Genomic DNA, 12,132 nt, shown 5'->3' on the forward strand with positions numbered 1-12,132 from the left:
CTCAAAGCACAGTCCTCCAGGTTGTACTATAACCGCTTGCTAATGAACCTTATAGCTATAGATTCTTTATGGGGAACTGCAAATAAAATTTCCTGGGATCATCCAACCATTGCTGGTAAATTCAAAGTCCAAAAAAATCTGAATATGAATAAAGTGGGGATCTTTAAAAGTTCCAGTTTATTGATCCAAAAAATAGAAACCTACAATTACAACTACTTATGCACGATAAATGTAATTACTAGTATATTATTGTATCTATACTGAGAAAAAAAATCTACCTATGGTGTCACCAGACCACCAATAACAGGTCAAACATGGGGAATTTCCATGTTGGATTATAAATATTAAGGGATCATTCTTTTTAGTTTGTTCAGCTCTTCAGGTAGTGCTTAAAGGGCCATGATACCCACATCTTTTCTTTCATGATTTAGAAAGAGAATTCATTTTTAAACATCTTTCTAATTTACTTCTATTATCTAATTTGTTTTATTCTCTTGATATTCTTTGCTGAAAAGCATATCTAGATATGCTCAGTAGCTGCTGATTGGTTGCTGCACATAGAAGTCTCATGTGATTGGCTCACCCATGTGCATTGCTTTTTCTTCAAATAAGGATATCTCAAAAATGAAGCAAAATAAATAATAGAAGTAAATTGTAATGTTGTTTAAATTTGTATGTTCTATCTGAATCATGAAAGAAAGATTTTGGGTTTAGTGGCCCTTTAAGCTTGGCTGCCTTTAGAGTTGAGAAACACTGTGGTATTGTGTAATATTTTTACATCAACTGATCAAATTATTTATCAGCCAAAACATTAACAAAGAGTTTAATGTTGATTTTGGATAAAAACAAAAAAAACACCAGACTTCTAATGGATTCTAATATGCAATATTATGTAAAATATAAAATAGTTTGGTCCAGTATGACACAAGGTGGGCTCCAGTGCATAATCTCAGGATGCATGTTATCAGCCACTTAAAAAGGACTGAGATATGTGCATTACATTTTTTTTCACAAGCCTTTATTAAAAAGTATTTAAAATAAACAAGAACACATTCTAAATATTATAAATTATAAAAATTTTTTTTAACAATGTACAAGTCGCGTAACTATAAGGGTGTCTGAGGTCTCCATTGAGACTGGGATTACACCTCTAGGGGGCCTGCCTGGGCCCAGCAATCAGTTGTGCGATCGCTCCATCTGCATTATGACAGGCCCCTCTGTGTGACTCCTTACAAACCAAGGAAAGGTTATGGATTTTCCTTTACAACATGGTTGCAGGGTTTTCATGGCTGCCACAGTGATGCTGTACAGAAAAACCTGCCGCCATATTTGTACAGTTAGCCTGACACAGACTAACCAAGAAGGAAGGATGAGTCACATTAATAGAGAAGTAGCTCCTCTTTTTCCTAAGTGGCTGTCGGTTCAGCATAAGCTGAATGCAAACAGCCAAAAAGGACAATGTTAAAATGGGGAAGCCCCTCCACAGGCGATGCCTAGGGGCCTAGCAAGGCCTAGTTATGCCGCTGCAAGTTATCCAACATAATTTGGAAAAAAGCAGAGCGCTATGATAGCTTTCTGGCCATTTCCAAAGACATAAAATAAGTAAAATAATTTAAATTACCACAATATAAAACAATACAATATTTTATTCTCAAATACTTTATTAATTATATGTTACACATATGGTGTATTAAAAGATCATAATCAATCTTTCACTATAACCCCAGAGAATACAATATAAGACATTGTCATCTCATTATTTAATATAATGATAGATCTTAGCCCATCACAAGTGAATCCATGTCCCTTCTTTTTTCCTTCAGAGTGCTGGGGTGATGTCTGTTTACCTATTCATGAAAAGATACACAGCAGAAGATGCCTACAGGCCTCACCCTGGGTTCTACCGCCCACGGCTAAGCAACTGCTCTGACTACTCTGGCCAGTTCTTGCATCCTGAGGCTTGGGTACGTGGACGTAGCCCATCCGACATCTCCAGCGAGGCATCACTTCAAATGAACTCCAACTACCCAGCTCTGCTAAAATGTCCAGATTATGACCAGATGTCTTCATCACCTTGCTGAGAACAGGACATCCGCTTCACATTGAAGCTGGAATAGTGTTTTTGTTCAGGCACATTTGTGCTGCCGCACTTAAAACATTCCTGTTCCATCCTCTCATTGTTCCAGATATTAAATCTGAGGAAAATACATGCTTCATATAAGCAACCATGTAGGTGAAATTTATATGCACTTTTATGGCTGGAGTGCACAGATAATTTGTCCCATCGTAGACTAGTTAAAAAAGTGGTGTTCACTATGTGGGGTACACTTAGTTTCATCACAACACAAACTACCAACTTAGAATGTTTAGTGTTATCTTGTAACACATGACAGTGCTTTATGGCAAATTGATTACAAAAGCAGATGATTTTCCATCGTTTTATTGGCTGAGGCTGGACGATTTTGATGGTGCCCTGATTATGATGTTGCAGATACAAACGGTGATACATTTCATGGACAGTGTCAAAGAAATAATGTGGAAAATGGTAAACAATTGTTGTGTGCTAAGACTATAGGTTTAAAAAGGTCTGTTCATTGCTGATTGTTTTCTTCGTTCTATATGTCAAGAATAAAAAAATATCTAATGTAAATAGAGAAAATTGCAAGTTAAAATGGAACTCAATATCCTATATTCACAGAAAATTCAAACAAATCTCCCGTGAGAAATAACTTTTGAATTCCTATATTCTATGAAGTTGATTAATTGAAATATGAGGTAGTTTTTCAGACCTTAGTAAATTAGCTTTGCAAAATTACAAGTTGGAAATATTTGTTGTTTTAATTCTTATTGAATATAGTGGATTATCAAAGCTTTTATTTAAACTAGAAAATATGTTAAACTTTTCAGATTTCAGAGTTAATGCTGCTGGTTCATGTTGGAATTTATGCCATTACCGTAGAAAATGTTATTGAATTCACCCTCTAAAATATTTAATGGATTAGTTAAGTTTAACATGTCCTGCCATGTATGTTAAAATCACACATTAAACATTTACATTTTTTTGCATTTTACATAAAACAAAAAGTGGTTTAAAGTCTGCAAATGGGGTCTTAGTTTCTTTGTAAAAGAAAGAGATAAAATACAGATATTCAGACCCATATTGACTATAGAAAAATGAATGTGAAATTGGGCAAACGTAATTCTTAAATTTTCTCTTTTTAATTGTATGATACAAATAAATATAAATAAATACATTTTCCCAGCATTCTTTAAATATTTATGGTGGTGCTCTTTTCCAAGCTTTATGAGCCCTAATACAAATAATTTATATATATATATATATATATATATATATATATATATATATATATATATATATATATATATACTGTATATCTCAATACATAAAATGAATTTGCTGTATTTAAGGGCTACTCCAGAATTTTTTTAGTTTAAAAAGATAGATAATCCCTTTATTACCCATTCCTGGTTTTGCATAACCAACATGGTTATGTTAACCCCTTAGTGACCAAAGCACTTTTCAATTTTCTGACTGTTTGGGACCAGGGCTATTTTTACATTTCTGCTGTGTTTGTGTTTAGCTGTAATTGTCCTATTACTCATTTACTGTACTCACACATATTATATACCGTTTTGCTCGCAATTAAATGTACTTTCGAAAGATACCATTATTTTCATCATATCTTATAATTTACTATAAAGAAAATTATAAAATATGATGAAAAAAAAACACACACTTTTTCTAACTTTGACCCCCAAAATCTGTTACACATCTACAACCACCAAAAAACACCCATGCTAAATTGTTTCTAAATTTTGACCTGAGTTTAGAAATACCAAATGTTTACATCTTCTTTGCTTTTTTTTGCAAGTTTTAGGGCAATAAATACAAGTAGCACTTTGCTATTTCCAAAGCATTAGCGATAGTTACATTGGAACACTGATATCTGTCAGGAATCCCTAAATATCCCTTGACATGTATATATTTATTTTAGTAGACAACCCAAAGTATTGATCTAGGCCCATTTTGGTATATTTGATGCCACCATTTCACCACCAAATGCGATCAAATAAAAAAATCGTTCACTTTTTCACAAACTTTTTTTTCTCACTGAAATTATTTACAAACAGCTTGTGGGATTATGGCACAAATGGTTGTAAATGCTTCTCTGGGATTCCCTTTGTTCAGAAATAGCAGACATATATAGCTTTGGTGTTACTTTTTGGTAATTAGAAGGCCACTAAATGCGTGTGCCCACCACACATGTATTAAGCCCAGCTGTGAAGGGGTTAATTAGGGAGCTTGTAGGGAGCCTTGTAGGGTTAATTTTAACTTTAGTGTAGCGTAGTAGACAACCCAACGTATTGATCTAGGCCCATTTTAGTATATTTCATGCCACCATTTCACCGGCAAATGCGATCATATAAAAAAAATTGTTCACTTTTTCACAAACTTTAGGTTTCACACTGAAATTATTTACAAACAGCTTGTGCAATTATGGCACAAATGGTTGTAAATGCTTCTCTGGGATCCCCTTTGTTCAGAAATAGCAGACATATATGGCTTTGGCATTGGTTTTTGGTAATTAGAAGGCCGCTAAATGCCACTAATTTAGAAATACCCAATGTTTACATCTTCTTTGCTTTTTTTGCAAGTTATAGGGCAATAAATACAAGTAGCACTTTGCTATTTCCAAAGCATTAGCGATAGTTACATTGGAACACTGATATCTGTCAGGAATCCCTAAATATCCCTTGACATGTATATATTTATTTTAGTAGACAACCCAAAGAATTGATCTAGGCCCATTTTGGTATATTTGATGCCACCATTTCACCACCAAATGCGATCAAATAAAAAAATCGTTCACTTTTTCACAAACTTTTTTTTCTCACTGAAATTATTTACAAACAGCTTGTGGGATTATGGCACAAATGGTTGTAAATGCTTCTCTGGGATTCCCTTTGTTCAGAAATAGCAGACATATATAGCTTTGGTGTTACTTTTTGGTAATTAGAAGGCCACTAAATGCGTGTGCGCACCACACATGTATTAAGCCCAGCTGTGAAGGGGTTAATTAGGGAGCTTGTAGGGAGCCTTGTAGGGTTAATTTTAACTTTAGTGTAGCGTAGTAGACAACCCAACGTATTGATCTAGGCCCATTTTAGTATATTTCATGCCACCATTTCACCGGCAAATGCGATCATATAAAAAAAATTGTTCACTTTTTCACAAACTTTAGGTTTCACACTGAAATTATTTACAAACAGCTTGTGCAATTATGGCACACATGGTTGTAAATGCTTCTCTGGGATCCCCTTTGTTCAGAAATAGCAGACATATATGGCTTTGGCATTGGTTTTTGGTAATTAGAAGGCCGCTAAATGCCGCTTTGCACCACACTTGTATTATGCCAAGCAGTGAAGGGGTTAATTAGGTAGCTTGTAGGGTTAATTTTAGCTTTAGTGTAGAGATCAGCCTCCCACCTGACACATCCCACCCGTCCCAAACAGCTCTCTTCCCTCCCCCACCCCACAATTGTCCCCGCCATCTTAAGTACTGGCAGAAAGTCTGCCAGTACTAAAAAAAAATATTTTTTATGTGATGTAGGATCCCCCCTTAGCCCCCATCCTCCATGATCCCCCCCCAAACAGCTCTCTAACCATCCCCCCTCTGACTTATTGTCCGCCATCTTGGGTACTGGCAGCTGTTTGTTTTTTTTTAAATTTTATTTTTAAATATAAAAACCTATTTCTCTTGTAAGGTGTATCCAGTCCACGGATCATCCATTACTTGTGGGATATTCTCATTCCCAACAGGAAGTTGCAAGAGGACACCCACAGCAGAGCTGTTATAAAGCTCCTCCCCTAACTGCCATTCCAGTCATTCTCTTGCAATTTTCAACACGCATGGAGGTAGTAAGAGAGAGTGGTGAAATATAGTTAGTTTTTTATCTTCAATCAAAAGTTTGTTATTTTAAATGGTACCGGAGTTGTACTATTTTATCCCAGGCAGTAAATAGAAGAAGAATCTGCCTGAGTTTTCTACGATCTTAGCAGGTTGTAACTAAGATCCATTGCTGTTCTCACATATGTCTGAGGAGAGAGGTAACTTCAGCTGGAGAATGGCGTGCAGGTTACTCTGCTATGAGGTATGTGCAGTTACAATTTTTTCTAGAAATGGAAAATGCTAGAAAATGCTGCTGATACCGGATTAATGTAAGTTAACCCTGAATACAGTGATTTAATAGCGACTGGTATCATGCTTACTCTCAGGGGTAATACCCTTATAAAATTGCAATATAAAATGTTTGCTGGCATGTTTAATCGTTTTTATATATGCTTTGGTGATAAAACTTTATTGGGGCCTAGTTTTTTCCACATGGCTTGCTTACATTTTCCTGAGGCTTTCCACTGTTGTAGTATAAAAGTTACAGTTGTTGCAGTTAAAATTACAAACTGTGACATCCAGCTTCCCCCAGGAGTCCCCTGTATGCTATAGGACATCTCTAAAGGGCTCAAAGGCTTTCCAAAGTCGTTTATTGGGGAAGGTAGGGCCACAGCAGGCTGTGGCAGTTTGTTGTGTCTGTTAAAAAACGTCTATATCGTTTTTTTGATCCGTTTTTTGAATTAAGGGGTTAATCATCCATTTGCAAGTGGGTGCAATGCTCTGTTAACTTATTACATACACTGTAAAAATTTCGTTTGATTTACTGCCTTTTTTCACTGTTTTTCAAATTTTGACAAAATTTGTTTCTCTTAAAGGCACAGTACCGTTTTTTATATTTGCTTGTTAACTTGATTTAAAGTGTTTTCCAAGCTTGCTAGTCTCATTGCTAGTCTGTACAAACATGTCTGACATAGAGGAAACTCCTTGTTCATTATGTTTAAAAGCCATGGTGGAACCCCCTCTTAGAATGTGTACCAAATGTACTGATTTCACTTTAAGCAATAAAGATCATATTCTGTCTTTAAAAAAATTTATCACCAGAGGAATCTGACGAGGGGGAAGTTATGCCAATTAACTCTCCCCACGTGTCAGATCCTTTGACTCCCGCTCAAGGGACTCACGCTCAAATGGCGCCAAGTACATCTAGGGCGCCCATAGCGATTACTTTACAAGAAATGGCGGCAGTCATGGATAATACACTGTCAGCGGTATTAACCAGACTACCTGAATTTAGAGGTAAGCGAGATAGCTCTGGGGTTAGACGAAATGCAGAGCATACTGACGCTTTAAAAACCATGTCTGATACTGCCTCACAATATGCAGAAGCTGAGGAAGGAGAGCTTCAGTCTGTGGGTGATGTTTCTGACTCAGGAAAGATGATGCAACCTGATTCTGATATTTCTACATTTAAATTTAAGCTTGAACACCTCCGCGTGTTTCTCAGGGAGGTTTTAGCTGCTCTGAATGACTGTGATACAATTGCAGTGCCAGAGAAATTGTGTAGACTGGATAAATACTATGCAGTGCCAGTGTGTACTGATGTGTTTCCAATACCTAAAAGGTTTACAGAAATTATTAATAAGGAATGGGATAGACCAGGTGTGACGTTCTCTTCCCCTCCTATTTTTAGAAAAATGTTTCCAATAGACGCCACCACACGGGACTTATGACAGACAGTTCCTAAGGTGGAGGGAGCAGTTTCTACTTTAGCAAAGCGCACTACTATCCCTGTCGAGGACAGTTGTGCTTTTTTAGATCCAATGGATAAAAAATTAGAAGGTTACCTTAAGAAAATGTTTATTCAATAAGGTTTTATCCTACAGCCCCTTGCATGCATTGCTCCTGTCACTGCTGCTGTGGCGTTCTGGTTTCAGTCTCTGGAAGAGGCTTTATAGGTAGCGACTCCATTGGATGACATACTTGGCAAGCTTAAGCTAGCCAATTCCTTTGTTTTCTGATGCCATTGTTCATTTGACTAAACTAATGTCTAAGAATTCTGGTTTCGTTATACAGGCGCGCAGGGCGCTATGACTTAAATCATGGTCAGCTGACGTGACTTCAAAATCTAAGCTGCTTAACATTCCCTTCAAGGGGCAGACCCTATTCGGGCCTGGTTTGAAGGAGATTATTGCTGATATCACTGGAGGAAAAGGTCATGCCCTTCCTCAGGACAGGTCCAAATCAAGGGCCAAACAGTCTAATTTTCGTGCCTTTCAAACTTCAAGGCAGGTGCGGCATCAACTTCCTCTAATGCAAACAAGAGGGAACTTTTGCTCAGTCCAAGACGGTCTGGAGACCAAACCAGACCTAGGACAAAGGTAAGCAGGCCAAAAAGCCTGCTGCTGCCTCTAAGACAGCATGAAGGAACGGCCCCCTTTCCGGTAACGGATCTAGTAGGGGGCAGACTTTCGCTCTTCGCCCAGGCGTGGGCAAGAGATGTCCAGGATCCCTGGGTGAAATTATATCCCAGGGATATCTTCTGGACTTCAAAGCTTCCCCCCCAAAAGGGAGATTTGACCTTTCACAATTATCTGCAAACCAGATAAAGAGAAAAGCATTCTTACACTGTGTACGAGACCTCCTAGTTATGGGAGTGATCCATCCAGTTCCAAAGGAGGAACAGGGACAGGGTTTTTACTCAAATCTGTTTGTGGTTCCCAAAAAGAGGGAACCTTCAGACCAATTTTGGATCTAAAGATCTTAAACAAATTCCTCAGAGTTCCATCATTCAAGATGGAAACTATTCGTACCATCCTACCTATGATCCAGGAGGGTCAATATATGACTACAGTGGATTTAAAGGATGCTTATCTTCACATTCCGATAACAAAGATCATCATCGGTTTCTCAGGTTTGCCTTTCTAGACAGGCATTACCAGTTTGCAGCTCTTCCCTTTGGATTAGCTACAGCCCCAAGAATCTTTACGAAGGTTCTAGGGTCGCTTCTGGCGGTCCTAAGGCCACGGGGCATAGCAGTGGCCCCTTATTTAGATGACATCCTGATACAGGCGTCAAACTTCCAAATTGCCAAGTCTCATATGGACGTAGTACTGGCATTTCTGAGATCGGGTGGAAAGTGAACGAGGAAAAGAGTTCTCTATCCCCACTCACAAGAGTTTCCTTCCTAGGAACTCTGATAGATTCTGTAGAAATGAAAATTTAACTGACGGAGTCCAGGTTATCAAAGCTTCTAAATTCCTGCCGTGTTCTTCATTCCATTCTGCGCCCTTCAGTGGCTCAGTGCATGGAAGTAATCGGCTTAATGGTAGCGGCAATGGACATAGTGCCGTTTGCACGCCTACATCTCAGACCGCTGCAACTATGCATGCTCAGTCAGTGGAACGGGGATTACACAGATTTGTCCCCTCTACTAAATCTGGATCAAGAGACCAGGGATTCTCTTCTCTGGTGGCTATCTCGGGTCCATCTGTCCAAAGGTATGACCTTTCGCAGGCCAGATTGGACAATTGTAACAACAGATGCCAGCCTTCTAGGTTGGGGTGCAGTCTGGAACTCCCTGAAGGCTCAGGGATCGTGGACTCAGGAGGAGACACTCCTTCCAATAAATATTCTGGAAGAGCGATATTCAATGCTCTTCAGGCTTGACCTCAGTTAGCAACTCTGAGGTACATCAGATTTCAGTCGGACAACATCACGACTGTGGCTTACATCAACCATCAAAGGGGAACAAGAAGTTCCCTAGCGATGTTAGAAGTCTCAAAGATAATTTGCTGGGCAGAGACTCACTCTTGCCACCTATCAGCTATCCATATCCCAGGTGTAGAGAACTGGGAGGCGGATTTTTTAAGTTGTCAGACTTTTCATCCGGAAGAGTGGAAACTCCATCCGGAGGTGTTTGCACAATTGATTCATCGTTGGGGCAAACCAAAACTGGATCTCATGGCTTCTCGCTAGAATGCCAAGCTTCCTTGTTACGGATCCAGGTCCAGGGATCCCAAGGTGACGCTAATAGATGCTCTAGCAGCGCCCTGGTCTTTCAACCTGGCTTATGTGTTTCCACCGTTTCCTCTGCTCCCTCGACTGATTGCCAAGGTCAAGCAGGAGAGAGCATCAGTGATTTTGATAGCGCCTGCGTGGCCACGCAGGACCTGGTATGCAGATCTGGTGGACATGTCATCCTTTCCACCATGGACTCTGCCTCTGAGACAGGACCTTCTACTTTAGGGTCCTTTCAACCATCCAAATCTAATTTCTCTGAGACTGACTGCCTGGAGATTGAATGCTTGATTTTATCACAGTGTGGCTTCTCCGAGTCAGTCATTGATACCTTAATACAGGCACAAAAGCCTGTCACCAGGAAAATTTACCATAAAATATGGCGTGCATATCTTTATTGGTGTGAATCCAAGGGTTAGGATTCCCAGGATATTATCTTTTCTCTAAGATGGTTTGGAAAAAGGATTGTCAGCTAGTTCCTTAAAAGGACAGATTTCTGCTCTGTCTATTCTTTTGCACAAGCGTCTGGCAGATGTTCCAGATGTTCAGGCATTTTGTCAGGCTTTGGTTAGAATCAAGCCTGTGTTTAAACCTGTTGCTCCCCCATGGAGCTTAAATTTGGTTCTTAAGGTTCTTCAAGGAGTTCCGTTTGAACCTCTTCATTCCATAGATATCAAACTTTTATCTTGGAAAGTTCTGTTTTTGGTAGCTATTTCCTCGGCTCGTAGAGTCTCTGAGTTATCTGCTTTACAATGTGATTCTCCTTATCTGATCTTCCATACGGATAAGGTAGTCCTGCATACCAAACCTGGGTTTTTACCTAAGGTGGTATCTAACAAGAATATCAATCAAGAGATTGTTGTTCCATCCTTGTGTCCTAATCCTTCTTCAAAGAAGGAACGTCTATTACACAATCTGGACATGGTTCGTGCTTTAAAGTTTTACTTACAAGCTACTAAAGATTTTTGTCAAACATCTGCTTTGTTTGTTGTCTACTCTGGACAGAGGAGAGGTCAAAAGGCTTCGGCAACCTCTCTTTCTTTTTGGCTAAGAAGCATAATCCACTTAGCCTATGAGACTGCTGGCCAGCAGCCTCCTGAAAGGATTACAGCTCATTCTACTAGAGCTGTGGCTTCCACTTGGGCCTTTAAAAATGAGGCTTCTGTTGAACAGATTTGCAAGGCGGCGACTTGGTCTTCGCTTCATACTTTTTCAAAATTCTACAAATTTGATACTTTTGCTTCTTCGGAGGCTATTTTTGGGAGAAAGGTTTTACAGGCAGTGGTACTTTCCGTTTAAGTACCTGCCTTGTCCCTCCCTTCATCCGTGTACTTTAGCTTTGGTATTGGTATCCCACAAGAAATGGATGATCCGTGGACTGGATACACCTTACAAGAGAAAACACAATTTATGCTTACCTGATAAATTTATTTCTCTTGTGGTGTATCCAGTCCACGGCCCGCCCTGTCATTTTAAGGCAGGTAATGTTTTCATTTAAACTACAGTCACCACTGCACCCTATGGTTTCTCCTTTCTCTGCGTGTTTTCAGTCGAATGACTGAATATGGCAGTTAGGGAGGAGCTATATAACAGCTCTGCTGTGGGTGTCCTCTTGCAACTTCCTGTTGGGAATGAGAATATCCCACAAGTAATGGATGATCCGTGGACTGGATACACCACAAGATAAATAAATTTATCAGGTAAGCATAAATTGTGTTTTTTCTGTAGTGTAGCTGCCTCCCCTCAATAACCTACCCCCACCCCCTCCCAGATCCCTTAGATACAATTTTCCCCCTCCTCTCTCCCTCCTTCCCTTAACACTCCGTCTCATAATGTAGCGCTCCCACCCGCTCCCGCCCCTGTGCGCTCCTCTGCCCCGTGTGCATTCCCGGCGCCCATGCACGTGATCCCACCGTCCTCTGCCGGATATCCTCCAGCGATGGCCGCCCACCCGCCTCCCTGCAATGGCTCCCACCCACCAACGATCGGCACCATTGTGGCCAATGCAAAGAGGGCCACAGAGTGGCTCTCTCTGCATTGGATGCCTAAAATGTTTTTATTGCAGGATGCCTCAATATTGAGGCATCACTGCAATAACATGAAAGCGTCTGGAAGCAATCAGGATCGCTTCCACCGCTTGAAACCCCTGATGACGTACAGGGTACGTTGTTGGTCGTTAACGACCGTTTTCTGTAGGACATACC

General features: G+C 39.7%; 1 protein-coding gene across 1 annotated transcript in view; it reads left to right on the forward strand.

Annotated features, from left to right (window-relative positions):
* CACNG5 (calcium voltage-gated channel auxiliary subunit gamma 5) overlaps window positions 1-2,116 on the forward strand; it is an 88,288-nt gene extending 86,172 nt beyond the window's left edge. Inside the window, exon 5 of the mRNA XM_053696426.1 lies at window positions 1,824-2,116. Coding sequence (XP_053552401.1) covers window positions 1,824-2,081 — 258 coding nt within the window. The 3' untranslated portion in view covers window positions 2,082-2,116. The remainder of the gene's footprint in view (window positions 1-1,823) is intronic.
* The last annotated feature ends 10,016 nt before the right edge of the window (window positions 2,117-12,132 follow it).

Source organism: Bombina bombina, chromosome 1, assembly GCF_027579735.1.
Source record: "Bombina bombina isolate aBomBom1 chromosome 1, aBomBom1.pri, whole genome shotgun sequence".
In the NCBI taxonomy this organism is placed as follows: Eukaryota; Metazoa; Chordata; class Amphibia; order Anura; family Bombinatoridae; genus Bombina; species Bombina bombina.